The sequence below is a fragment of the Danio aesculapii genome, chromosome 24 (genome assembly GCF_903798145.1).
Source record: "Danio aesculapii chromosome 24, fDanAes4.1, whole genome shotgun sequence".
NCBI classification, from domain to species: domain Eukaryota; kingdom Metazoa; phylum Chordata; class Actinopteri; order Cypriniformes; family Danionidae; genus Danio; species Danio aesculapii.
Genome location: NC_079458.1, coordinates 14,621,329 through 14,634,769, shown reverse-complemented (window position 1 = coordinate 14,634,769; position 13,441 = coordinate 14,621,329). Strand labels below are relative to the sequence as shown.

Below are 13,441 nucleotides of genomic sequence, written 5' to 3'. Positions count from 1 at the left end.
GTAACACTACCCCTTCCCCTTGGCCCTTAAAACAGAGTGTGAAGAGAAAGATCTTCAAATTTTACCCCTAAGAAATGGGACAGCACTACAGCACCTGCACACGTCATCATATGTCATCGCAATCTCTTGCTTTTTATGAGATCAGACGATCGCGACTGCTGTAGTTATTCCAGTTGTGCTATTTTTGGTTATTTATCTTGAGGAAATCACTGAAGGCAGCGATATCATGTTATTACAACGATATAATGTGGCAATAAGATTGTAACTCTATTTACACCCTGGTCATATTCATCTATGTAAACACGAAAACAACATTAACTTTATAGCAGACACTGTAAAAAGCTCATTCCCAGCCACTAGACTTTTCTGACAGGGTATTCGAGGGTCATCCAGTGTCAGAATGTTGTTGGGCCACTATACAGGAGTTATTATAAGGGATTATAGATAGCAAAATTTTGCCTTTTTTTCTTTTAGCGTTTTTTTTAAAAGCATGACGGTAAAACACGAGTGCGGTTTTGAACATATTAAAACACATGCTTGTTTGTTGGAAAAATGCCTTCAAGCTAAAAAGAATTGGGACAACCCTACCCCTTCATGTGAACATGCAAAACGAAGGGTAAAGGGAAGGGGTAAAGGGTAGAATTGGGATTGAGCCTTAGTCACAATTGTTAAAAAAACTATTTATAATATGTCTATCAGGTATTAGAGGCACTTGATTGTATGTTGATGTCATAGGGTGACTGTTGTATCCTGAGCATCATAGTAAGTTGATGACTGAAAATAAGAATTTCTTAACTCTAGACAGCTTTGTGAAGATGGTGGCAAAATATAGATACATAATAAATTTTTTTTTGCCATATCAAAACACCTATTTGTTCTAAAGTACTACTATGTAATTAATCTTTGGTTCAGTTTACCTATTGTGTACATAAAGGTTTTTAAATTATACTTCTTTTAAAAACAAAGAATTACATCAGTATTTCTGTAACTCCGATTACACTCTGTAAAACCACTCTTAAATCTATCGTACTAACAAAACTGTCTATAATCCTACCCTGATGGCACCATAAGTGCTTTGCAATGCAATATAAACACAACAAGTACATTGCGTTTGTTTTTTGATGTAAGTACATTGTATTTAAAGCCACTTAATTAAAAGTAGGAGCAAATAGTGTCGCTGCGCCAGGTTCCAGTGCCACAATAATAGTTATAAAGCAAATAAACAAAAGAAATAAGTGGTTTCTCAACAGAACTCTTTTATTTTGATAAGGAATGAAGGGGATTAATTCTCGATGTAATTCATGGGAAATGTATCGCTACTGTGGGGATTGCTGGGATCAAAATTAGCCTAGTTTCATGCTTTTAAAGCAATATTCATATGATTTAGTTATTTGTACTGTGTAATGTTTCTGAACTTCATATTTAGTGTCTTTTTTACATAAAAGCAAACAAATTGTAAATAAAGTGTCTTTAATGTTTTAAATAATTATAGCATACTTACACAGACCTGTGACTCCAAATATTGAAAAGAATAAGCGATCTTATAAAATTAGGTACATAAAAAAACAAGTATCCATGTTATAAAAATGTTTAATATAGTGTGGAAGTGGCCTTCTCACTCTTAACAAATATGCAAATATTGATACGTTATATATCTGTAAGACATAGCTGTACTAACTGTAATTATATCTGTCTTTCCATGTTCTTCCAACTGCCACACATCCAAATTAGAGGGATGAAAGAGAAAATGTTGCTATCTGTAGTAATGAGACAGCACTAATTGAACTTTTCTTCATGATATCTGGTAGATTTGAGATGTTTTCTAGCATTTACTTCTCATTTACTTTTGGTTTATGTGGGTAGATTGACAAAGATTACAGTGTCTTAAACAATGTCTAAGGCCATGTGCGTAAAGTTTCAGGAGTGACAACCACATTTAAAAACACAAGTAAATTCCCTATATTACAGGCCTCAAAACTTTTGATTAACGCCATTCTCTATTTTGAATAAATGAAAATAACAATGACCAAAAACCCTTTATGGTCATTGATTTTTCTATTAACCTGTAAACAGAGATGTCGTTATTGTGTTTGATAGCTGATTTGCATTGAGCACTCTTAAAGGGTTGCCATGTCCACTTATTTTTAACACAGTTTTGTGAAATGTGTAACATCCCAGCAGGAGCTGGACGTCAACATGACGTAAGATTGCCGTTGTAATCTAACGTTGCGGGGATGTTGCATTTTATTTGGAAATGAAAATTTGGTTGACAACAGAACCCAACGTCAGGCCGACGTCAGTGTCCAACACCCCTCTTAAAATAAACCAAATAACAACGTCTATTGATGTTACACCTTGACATTGTGTGGACATTACCACTGTGACGTCTATCAGATGTTGGATTTTGGTTGCCATACCTGACGAATAAATGGCAGTATTTGACGTCAATATGACGATAGTTTAAGATGTTGGCTCGACGCTGGATTTTGGTCACTTTCCAACACAACCTAAAATCAACCTAATATTAGTATTATTTGCCGTCGTTATTGGATGGCAAAATAACATTGTCCTTAAACGCTGGTTAGACAATGAATTTTGATCACCCGACGTCACGACCTATATCCAAACTAATATTAACGTCTTATAAGATTGTGCCGGCTAGGATAGATTACGATTATTATATGGTATTTAGTCTGTACTTGACTAAACAATAAACACCAGCTGCAGAATAGCATATGCACAGGTGTATTGGTGTTTCTTAACAAAGTGATATTGCCACCTACTGGCCTGGCATGAGAATTACAATGTTTTTGTAGCACAATGTGAACAGGGATTGTTTTGACAACATTGTCGTCAACACAAATAACTTTTCAAACACAAAAAGGAACAAATTCGGGTTTTATTACTTTTTTTGTCAAGTAGTCTTTCCATAAATTCAAAACAATGTTCTCGAAACAGTTGAGAAATACACATTTAGGTTGTTTTTTCAAGCATTTGGAAAGTTGTGAAACCAGAATATAACTGAATTCATATTGGACTCTTCTTGTGTGTGTAAACGATTAGCATGTTGTTACAATAAGTTGTTCTGTATCTCGTTAGAGAGTCCAAACAACAGCTTGAATTGTTAGACCCTTCCAATTTGAGGAATAAATCTGTGGGTACAACCTACAGTCAACCATAGTGTCATCACACATACAGATTTGAGTCAGTATTTCAAGTCGCAGAAGGGCTGGAGGTGGTGGCTTGGCTCATGTCACACACGCTCACGACCATCAGCCAGAGAGACTCATCTCATCACGTCACTATAAACACCAGCTTGGAGGTCAGCGGACAGTTAATACAGATTTACTTCATTTCAGTTCTTGTTTTTTTTTTTTCTGTTTCGTCCTCAGATGTCCACACAGAAGCAGTACAGGCAGCTCTAGCCAAACACAAGGAGAGGAAGATGGCTGTTCCTATGCCGTCCAAACGCCGATCTCTAGTGGTCCAGACCTCCATGGATGCCTACACTCCCCCAGGTGAGCTTCACACCTGATTCTAGATCAGCATTCGCTTAAAGTCAACATGAAAGCAAAAGTACAGTTATTAAATGGATAGTTCACTATGCTTTATGCAAACAGTGAAATTTAACAGGGTATGGTTTTGAAGTGACTTTCTTATTTGATTAGTGGGATTTAGGCTTTGTAAGCAGGCAAAATATCGATAATCGTAGTGAAAGAGCTGTATTAGGCTGCTTTTGTAAGAAATTCAGGCTTTCAAAAAGGCTTCATTGTTGAATATTTATGATCGGAATATTGAAAGCTTAATCAATGGTTGTCTTATCAGTTTTAAATGATTGAAATCACAAATAGGTTTAAGCTATTGTTTTCCAGAGTGAATCTGTTAAATGGTTTATTGCTGCCAGGGAGTTATGATGTAGTTATTATTGATTAAAACCTGAATATTACAAATGTTTTACTACTAATAATAGTATTTTAATTTAAATGTTATCTCAATAAAATTTATATAGTATATATGAAGTTAATATATAAAATTATTATTATTATTCCTATTTTTATTTATATATTTTTTCTCAAAGTGCAGAATTTTATAGTATTTATGTTGTTTAATATATACATGATATGACATTTTTTATTTGACATAGACATCACACTTACATTGGAGAAACCATATGCACTTGTTTAAGTGTTTTAGCATACCTGCTAATGTTCATCAACTGTCCAAGGGAGACTTGTTGTTTAAAAAACTCAGAAACAAACAATAGTAATAATAATAACAATTACAATAGAGCAAAAGTACTAACATAATATGCATTTAATATGTACAGATATACATATATAATTACCTTATTATTATTAATGTTTTATTGTGATATTTATTGCTAAATATGTGAAGATTTATTTCATAATATATCTTTTTTATTAATATTGTAAAATATAATACTAATAAATAATGTAAGTATAATGTATTAAAAATAATTTGAATTATTTTTCTTTTAATAATATATCGCAATGTCCAGTATGTATCCGCAATAGTCACATTGCAGGATTAAATTATTTATTAAAGACTAAAAGAAAATAAATTAATAATAATACTTTACAGTAATAAATATTATTTTTAAATAACTTATACAATGATGATTATGTCATTTTACGCTTGATTATATGGGTACAGAAATTTAACACTGTTAGATTCTACTGAAAACCAGAATGTTTATTTCACTATTACCTTCTCAATTGTGTTTATACATGCTTGTAATTGATTATAATTGATGTAAATGCACTGCGTGGAAAAAGACTTGATCATACCAATCTATCTAAATCAGGGGTGCCCAAACTTTTTCTTATGAAGGGCTGAAAACCAAATTGGATTGTGACTAATGGGCCGAAGGTAAATTTAGTTGCCATGGGTAATTTCCGAATTTATTTCATAATATTTAAAAATGACTAGAATTTTATATAGACATTTTTATTATATTTATATTAATATTTTATATTAAGCATATATATTTATATGCTTTATATTAACTAATATAGCTGTTTTTTACATTCTATAATGAACTTATTACAGTAAAAACAAAAACAATCTCATTTATAACAGAATGGAGTTACACTAGTTTTTTTTACATGAGCACATCCTTGATTTGTCCTCTATCCGTCAAGTGACATTATTTACATAAAAAAAAACAGATTCATTTACAACGTTTAATTGAAACTTGCTTTTTTTAGTAGCTCAGCAATAAAACAAACTAAAAAAGGTTACGTTAAATTATAAATGACATTCTCTTTTAAAGGCATTCGACCCAGCCCCAATTCATCCAGCGAAATTATATTCATATCGCAATATATGTATCGCAAAAAAAAACTGAATATGGCAATGTCCGATTGCTCCAATATCATGCAGCCCCAATTCCTGTTTCATGTTGACTTTAAGTGCTCTTGTCCACCTTCTGGGCTGAGTGTTGAGTGGGTCTGAGTGACTCTCACTAGGCCTCTCCCCCCTTTCCTCTCTGCCACCCCTGACAGACACCTCGTCCGGCTCGGAGGAGGAGGGCGGCCAGGGTGAGGGAACCCCCACCTCCAGCCAGGGCAGCGTCAGCATGGAGCACTGGATCAGTCGGGCCATCCATCAGGGATCCACCACCTCCTCCTCCTCTTCATCCACACAGAGTGGGGGCAGCGGGGCCGCCGGTCGCCTGGCTGACGTACTGGCTCAAACGCACATGGGCAAATCAGGTAAAGCCTTCTTCAGAAAGTCCCGCCTCTCCATGCATACCACAGCCAATCACGAGCACACTTCCTGCCATGCTTCTAAACCCCGCCTCCTTTGCCTATATTTGTGTCGTCTGCAGCTTCTTTTGCTAATTAGCATATATCTGTGCTGTCGTTAAGCCACGCTGGCTGTCATTAATGTGATTTAGTGGTAATGATCAATACAATTCTGACTTTAAAGAGGTTTTGCTATTAATTAAACTGTAATGTTTGAAGATGCATGGCTCAACAATAAAGATAGTTTGCAGTTTTGGGCTGGGTCACAGGGGTCACAGTGACAACACTTATATTTGTTGTTTCATGCTAAGAAAATGGCAACATAGACTCATTCTGAAAACGTAGCTCTATATATACTTTAATGGAGATCTCAAATTATGTAGCCAAAAGTACATATGGCTGCATTTCATCTTTAAAACGAACGCTACAGGACAGTATGATAGGTTAGGTTTAGGGAAGGAGGGTGGGTCAGTCATTTATACAGTCACTCAGCCAGTTAGTCAACAGCAGCCTCTGGTGGATTTATGCAAGAACAGCGGTGCAAATGGCACCCGTGAGAGAAATTTGAGACCTCAAAAAGCGTACATAGTGGCCTCTAGGGGAAGCAAAAACTGCTAAAAATGTACAGTAGCTCCTGGAATGTATTTGGCACTCTCCAGAAATGTATATAGCGATACATATTCAGAATGAGCCTGGGTTGGAAAATGTATGTAATCTCTGGTAAATTAGATAGGATATATTTTAAAGATATTTTCAAGATGATTGTTTTCTAAATTGTAACAGTTTCTCTCTAATAAGTATTTGTTATAGAATTATACATTTAAATGTAAATGCTAGCTTTTATTATTAGTTAATTATAGTACAATTGTCAAATATATATATTTTTTATTTCTTCAAAATTAAACAAGAATTTGTTATACATTTATACATTTTTATTATTTAAAAATTCTATTAACTATAAAATTTAAAAAGTAGATACGTGTTATGTATTAATGTATTTGGCTGTAATATTGGCATAATATAAATATACAAATTTAATAATAATAAATATAATAATAATAATATCATTAAAAATAATAAATATAATAATAATAATAATAGTAAATACAATAAATACAATAAATATAATATTCATCATAACAATTACAACAAAACATCATTATTGTTATTATAAATATAGTTAATAATAGTAACTAAAATGTTACAATTACAATTATGTTGATAGTGTATTTTAATTTAATTTGATCTTTTGTTTATTTATTTTATTTTTATATTATATATATTTTTGTTATTTGTTTGGGGCAGTGAAATTATAGGCAGTGCAAAATCTTCTGGCCTACCTGGACCAGCAGAAAAAAAAAATCATTATTGTTGAGCCCTGATTCAATTCAGTCAACCCAGAGCCAACCACAGTTCCTCTTTTTGTCTTTTTAAAGCAGTCCTGAGTACTACACGCAGATGTTAAATCTATCCATCCAGCTGATTGTAGAAGTAAACTGAGAATGCAGCAGGAAGAGGAAATAGTTTTACTGCCACTTTTTCCTTCCCCCATTTAGAGGCCAGAGAACGAAAGACGATTTCTAAAAAACCTTTCAAAGCTTCTGTATCCAGAGGGTTAAAGTTGTAGACTGTGGCTAAGTGATGAACTCTGGTGTTTTAATAGCGCTACAGTATGATGTTATTTTGGAGTGCCCTGTGGAGCAGTTTAATGTCTGAAGAAAGGAACTCATTTCTTTCACACTGTCCTGTTACCTCTTCTCATTTCATGTCTTTTATTTCTCCTCACGATATGGTTCCCTCATCGTTCTACCTCAGTTTCCCTTTCCTGTATCAACTTTCCTTCCTGCTCTGTGTTTACAATCACTCTTTTTCCTTTTTTCTTCCACCTTCACCATTTTGTTTTCTAAGGGCATTTTACGCGGTGCACAATTGGCAACAACTTCAGCTATTTGAACTTTTCAATATTTGCAAAATGCGGCACACGTTATTTGCTACTGCTTTAACTCCATATTAACGTCAAAAAGAAAACTGAATGAAGTGTTTACGGTAAAGATTTGGTTACGCCTACTATAAATTCAGCTTTAAAGGGATAGTTCTCTTAAAAATTAACATTTTGTCATAATTTACTTACTTTCAACCTGTTCCAAACACAAGTTTCTGTTTACTGTTCAGCACAAAAGATTTTGTTTAGAAGAATGTAACCAAAGCCTTATTCATTCTATAGTTCTTCTATGGACTTCAGTGGGTGCTGTTCAATGTTTAAGTGCCAACATTCTTCTAAATATCTGTTCCTTTCAACAAAAGAAAGAAATTTTAAATGGGTTTGGAACAATTTTGAGTAAGTGAATGTTCACTTTTGGATGATCAGTCTATTTAAATGTTCAAAGGGGCATTCACAACATGAACAATTGCTAATATGATAACTACTACATTACCATCCAGTTATCTTAATTTTGGTATTTTGTTTATGTCTATTAATGATAACTAAATAAATCAATATGTTCGCAAAACAGCCAGTAAAATAGCTGCATTAATGAGAATATATTGAACCATTTATTCAACTGATTCGTTCAAAACATCAGATTGCTTTAGAAACAATTCTTTATGAATGAATATCTGGCTCACCTGATTCAGTAAATAAAGATTCTCTCGTGAGACTCAAAAATGTACTGCTTCAGCTTTGTTTGAAACTCTTTTTTGTTGGCCAAACAGAAACTCCAAAACTGACAATATTTTGTCTGAAATGTATTGCACTCAGTATTAGCTTATTATTGTTGAACTGTTGTATAAAATTAATGCTGAATTTGAAATGGCAATTTCTATTAATAACAAACCATTAACTAAGACCTAACTAAACCTTTAGCTAAAAATTAATTAGCTGCTTATTAATAGTCATTTAGGTAGTAGTTGGGTTTAGGTATTGGGTAGGATTGTAGATGTAAAATAAGCCCCGGTCAGATCACACGACTTTGTCATGATTAGGCATGATTTCCTTGACAAAGGGTGTCATAGGGTTTCGATGAGTTCTCTCAGTTTGTTCTTCTGAGGTAATCTGCAAAAACTTTGTAAAGGCTGTCCTGCTCATTCAAATTAGGCTACTTGATTTAACAAATTAAATGGTAAACTCTGAATATTTCACTTTAATTTTATTTAGACTACATTATTATTTTATTTAACAAACCAGTTCGTGTTTTTGACGCTGAAGCATATTAAGCGGACTCGTTTTAAAGCACTTCAATGTTATTTGTCCTTCTTGTTTAACTAGTAGATAACTGACCAACAAAAAATACATTAAAATTAAGATACAAAATATTATACAAAAACTTAATTTGTTTCAAAAAGAAAATTTTTCCAAGACAAGTAAATGAATTGTGCAGTTTTGTTTGAGCCTGTCCACTACTCAACTGGGCAGGTGGATGATTTGTTTTGCTCCGTGGAAAATGACGATTTAATAATGCTCCACTGTAATTGTTGTATCACAAACCTCTATCATATATTTGCAAAATTTTAATAAGTCACTATTTTAAAGATTATGTCGAGGATCTGATTTTTCCCGGTGTTGATGTGATTTCATTTTCTCTGTCTCACTCGCAGAGTGTTTAATAGCCTAAATAAACCTGGCAGGAAAATTTACATTTAAAATACATGAAATACAAAGGGTGGTTATTTTTTATGGCAACGAGGGACAATAGTGGTAAGCTATTACAGATATCAAAGAAAATATCTTAATATTAAAAATGAAACTTGCGTTTGACAACAACAGATCCTATCAGCTTCATAATGAATGCCCTTAAATAATGTAGCCTAGTTGACAGCAAGCTTCAGTGTTTATTGAGATTGAAATAAGATAAAAAAAATGTTTGATTAAAAATATTGTTAACAATAGCAAGCCCGTCGTAAACTTCACATGATGACTGATCGTGAAGCATGCATGTAGTCTGGTACATTTGTTACCAAAGACAAGTCAAGATTTTATAAAGACAAAATTGCATAATCTGACATAGTGACTTTCAGAACTGACAATAAAAATCGTGTGATCTGACTGGGGCTTTAGAAGTACTATAATATCTCAACAATAACCCAATATCTTAAAAATATACATGCTATAAGCCAGTATATATTAGTGGCAGTTTGTATTTTAAAATAAAGTGTTAAAAAATTGCATTGTTAAAGCAGCAATTACAATTTTAACACCCAATACATTATGTACACTCCAAATCCACATCAAAGCACAATAACATATGTTTATTATAAGCCACATATTGGCTCAGGCAATAACTTTTTGCTATATATTTTTTTGTTATAGCTGTCATCCTTGGTGTACTTAAATCTGCTTTAGCTGGCTTTAAGACCATCTAAATTGACCATCTACAAACTGATGTAGGCAGTTTATGTTCAGCAGGACACGAAATACCAAAATAAAATGCTATTTATTTCTCCATAAAATAGGCTGACCATAAATAGAAATAAATGTGATTGGTGGGCAGACATTTGCTGTGTCTGAAATGCCTCACTCTTTTGCTCAGAGTCACATTGTGTAGGCAGCAGGCAGCAATTTCGGACACATCAATTGTACGAGTGACTAAATCATAAAAACCAAATGTTGTTTGATGCATCTGATTGGTCAATGACGCACAACATTGGCTTACTTTCAATTCTGCCTCCTTGCAAAGTAAACTGAGAACTCGTTGTTACCGTGTGAAAAAGCCTTTACATTCTCTCCCTCACTTTCGTTTTTGTCCTCCCACATGATAATGTTATGGTACCATCTAAAAGCAGACAACCAAACTCTGTCGTGTTCAGAGCTTGTAGAACACTGTTACTGCACATTCAGGAAGGATGGTTAATGTCTCCCAAGGACATTTTTAAACACACTGGATCAGGAACGAGTTCTGAAAGTGCTTTCCAGGTTGTTGCTTTTGTCCTGGTTTTCCATACACTTTTGGGAGGAACATGGGAGTGTGGTGCTACTGTAGGAATGCTCAATCATTCCCACCTCCTTTGTTCTCAGCTTTCCACTTCCATGCAAGATATCCACAATCACTGAAACAAAAGGACAATTTCTAGGAAACAATTTTAAACAAATGACAATTAACAAACTGAATTAAAATGACATTTAAAAAGATTTAATATTTTGAAAATATGGTAAAATAATTCTCTTTTTTTGTTTTTAAATAATATATTTTATTTGCTTGTTTATTTTAAGTACTTTTTGTTTAAACCTCATTTTTTTCTAAAATGTCCTTTTCTATGCAGTATATACAGATATTATTTGCTGAAACAAAAAGAAAATTTCTAGGAAACAATTTTAAACAAATGACAATTAACAAACTGAATTCAAATGACATTTTAGGTTTAATTTATTAAAAATATATAAAAATATCATCTTTCTGAATAATATATTTTATTTGCATGTTTAATTTATTTACTTTTTGTATATAAACCTCCTTTGTTCTAAAATGTCCTTTTCCATGCAGGATATCCAGAATTTATTCACTTAAACAAATGGAATGTTTCTAAGAAATTTCACTAACAATTTCTAACAAATGTCAATTATCAAACCGAATTAAAATGACATTTAAAAACATTTAATATTTTGAAAATATATTTAAAAAGTTCACATTTTTATTCTAAATAATATATTTTATTTACTTTTTGTATATAAACCTCTTTTGATCTAAAATGTCCTCTTCCGTGGCAGATATCAATAATTTATTCACTGAAACAAAAATAAATGTTTTTGAAAATTTCACTAACAATTACAAAGAAACTGCAATGAATTTTTTTTTAAAACATACTATTCTTAAAATTTCTTTTTAAAAAAGTTTATTTTATTTACTGCACATTTCTTTGGTAACTCCACAATTTTGTTTCTTAAAAACATAAATAAGAATGACTGTAAATAAAAAAAATATTATTTTAAATGATGTATTATTGTAAATGTTTAACGTATCAATTACAAGTTTTTTTTATTATAAATTATATATTATAATATAAATATATTCATATATTATAATTTATGTTATAATTGTTAGAATTAAAGACATTTCAGTATGTTTTCTTTTCATCTTTAGACAAACATGTCCATTAATGTGTTTTATATTATATTTAAAATAATTTTATATTAAATGTATTTCTAAAATACTGCGGACCAAGATCAAGTTCTTCAAATGTGCCTCCCAGGTTGTCGCTTTTGTCCAGTATTCCCAGATTTGTCCCACACCATTGCGAGAAACATGGCAGTGTGGTGCTCCAGGAATGCTTAATCATTCCCACCTCCTCCGTTCCCCCTTTTCCCTTTCCATGCAAGATATCCAGAGTCCTCAGTGCTCTGTTGGGATCATGGCTTTGTCCATGCTCGGCTCATCAGCCCCCCGTCCCTCCTGCCCATCCATGCCCACGGTCAGTGAGGAAAGCAGATGCCTCTAAGGTTCTGGTTCTCCCCCTTCCTCCTTTCCCCATCCAGGGCCGATCGCTCACCTCTCCTTGAAGAGGAAAACTATGCTGGGCGTAGCAGAGAACGGAAACTCGCTGCGGCGCTCCTGCGAGTTCGGATCAGATCTTCTCTGGCCGCCACCATTGGAGTCAGAGGGTCAGTATTCGCCCCCTAATTCACACACCCACACACACTTCCCTGAATCATCCAGACCGTCTCTATGTCCTTCGTGTGGAGTCTGGGGGGACCCTCGGTGTGTTTTGTGTTTCCAGTTGCGTGCTGTTGCTTTTTGACCTGATGTGTCTGAACGTCATTTTTTGTAAGTGTAAGTGAGCGCGACACTTTGACATCAGTCAAACAGCGCTGTCTGTGCTGCTGTAGTGGAGATACGGTCTATCTGTGAGTAGTGACTGTGTACTTTCTGTGTGTTTTCTAAGTATCTATGGTTTTTATTACGTGTGAAATGCTGTTTTTCAGGCTTCAGGTCTGCTTTTAGATGTCCATTCTTTGTCTCTATGTGCTTGCTGTTTGGTATTCATTCCTGACCTTGTGTTATTGTGTGAATAGTTCACTTAGAATGAAAAAAATAATAATCTGTTGTCATTTACACGTCATGTCTGTCTAAGTTCACTTGACACACTTCAGTGGAAGGTGAAATGACATGTTTTAAAGAACATTCATTCTGCTTTTTTGCAAATGCTTAAAGTTAAATGGCACATTATCACAAGAATGCAACTTGTAAACAATATTCCAAACCTTCTGAAATTAAATTAAAAAGTATTAAAAATCATGCATGTAGGCAGTCATTCATTGAGTCTAAAAGAGCAGCTTAGACATACTGCAAAATATCTGATTTTTCCACTGAAGAAATAATGATCTAGAGTGACATGACGTTGAGAAAATAATGGCAAAATTATCTTTGTGTGTGTGTGTGTGTGTGCACATTAACTGTCAGTATGTTGTCAGTATCTGTGTGTTATCTGTTAAATTTGCATGATTATTTGATTAATTGCTGTGAACTGAACTGCATTGACATGTGAAATGGTTTGGGTTTTTATAACCAATGAAGTCATTTTGTCATTGAAACATGGACCAGTGTTGAATTTAATTTAATAGTTTGAGGGCAGTAAAGTTATTTTTCAAATAAATAGTAAACAATGATGTATTAATTTAGCTGAAAGCAACATTACATGTATTTAAAATGTGAAAAAGTAACTACTTAATAATCTTTCCACTA

General features: G+C 33.4%; 1 protein-coding gene across 6 annotated transcripts in view; it reads left to right on the top strand.

Moving 5' to 3' along the window:
- The window catches only part of dip2ca (disco-interacting protein 2 homolog Ca), a 235,944-nt gene that overhangs the window by 133,896 nt on the left and 88,607 nt on the right, over nt 1-13,441 (top strand). For 3 of the 6 annotated variants that reach the window (XM_056450838.1, XM_056450837.1, XM_056450836.1), the window contains exons 4-6: nt 3,393-3,518; nt 5,490-5,735; nt 12,235-12,360. In XM_056450838.1, the coding sequence (XP_056306813.1) occupies nt 3,393-3,518; nt 5,490-5,735; nt 12,235-12,360 (498 nt within the window). The remainder of the gene's footprint in view (nt 1-3,392; nt 3,519-5,489; nt 5,736-12,234; nt 12,361-13,441) is intronic. The other 3 variants (XM_056450841.1, XM_056450840.1, XM_056450839.1) reach the window with 2 other exon arrangements.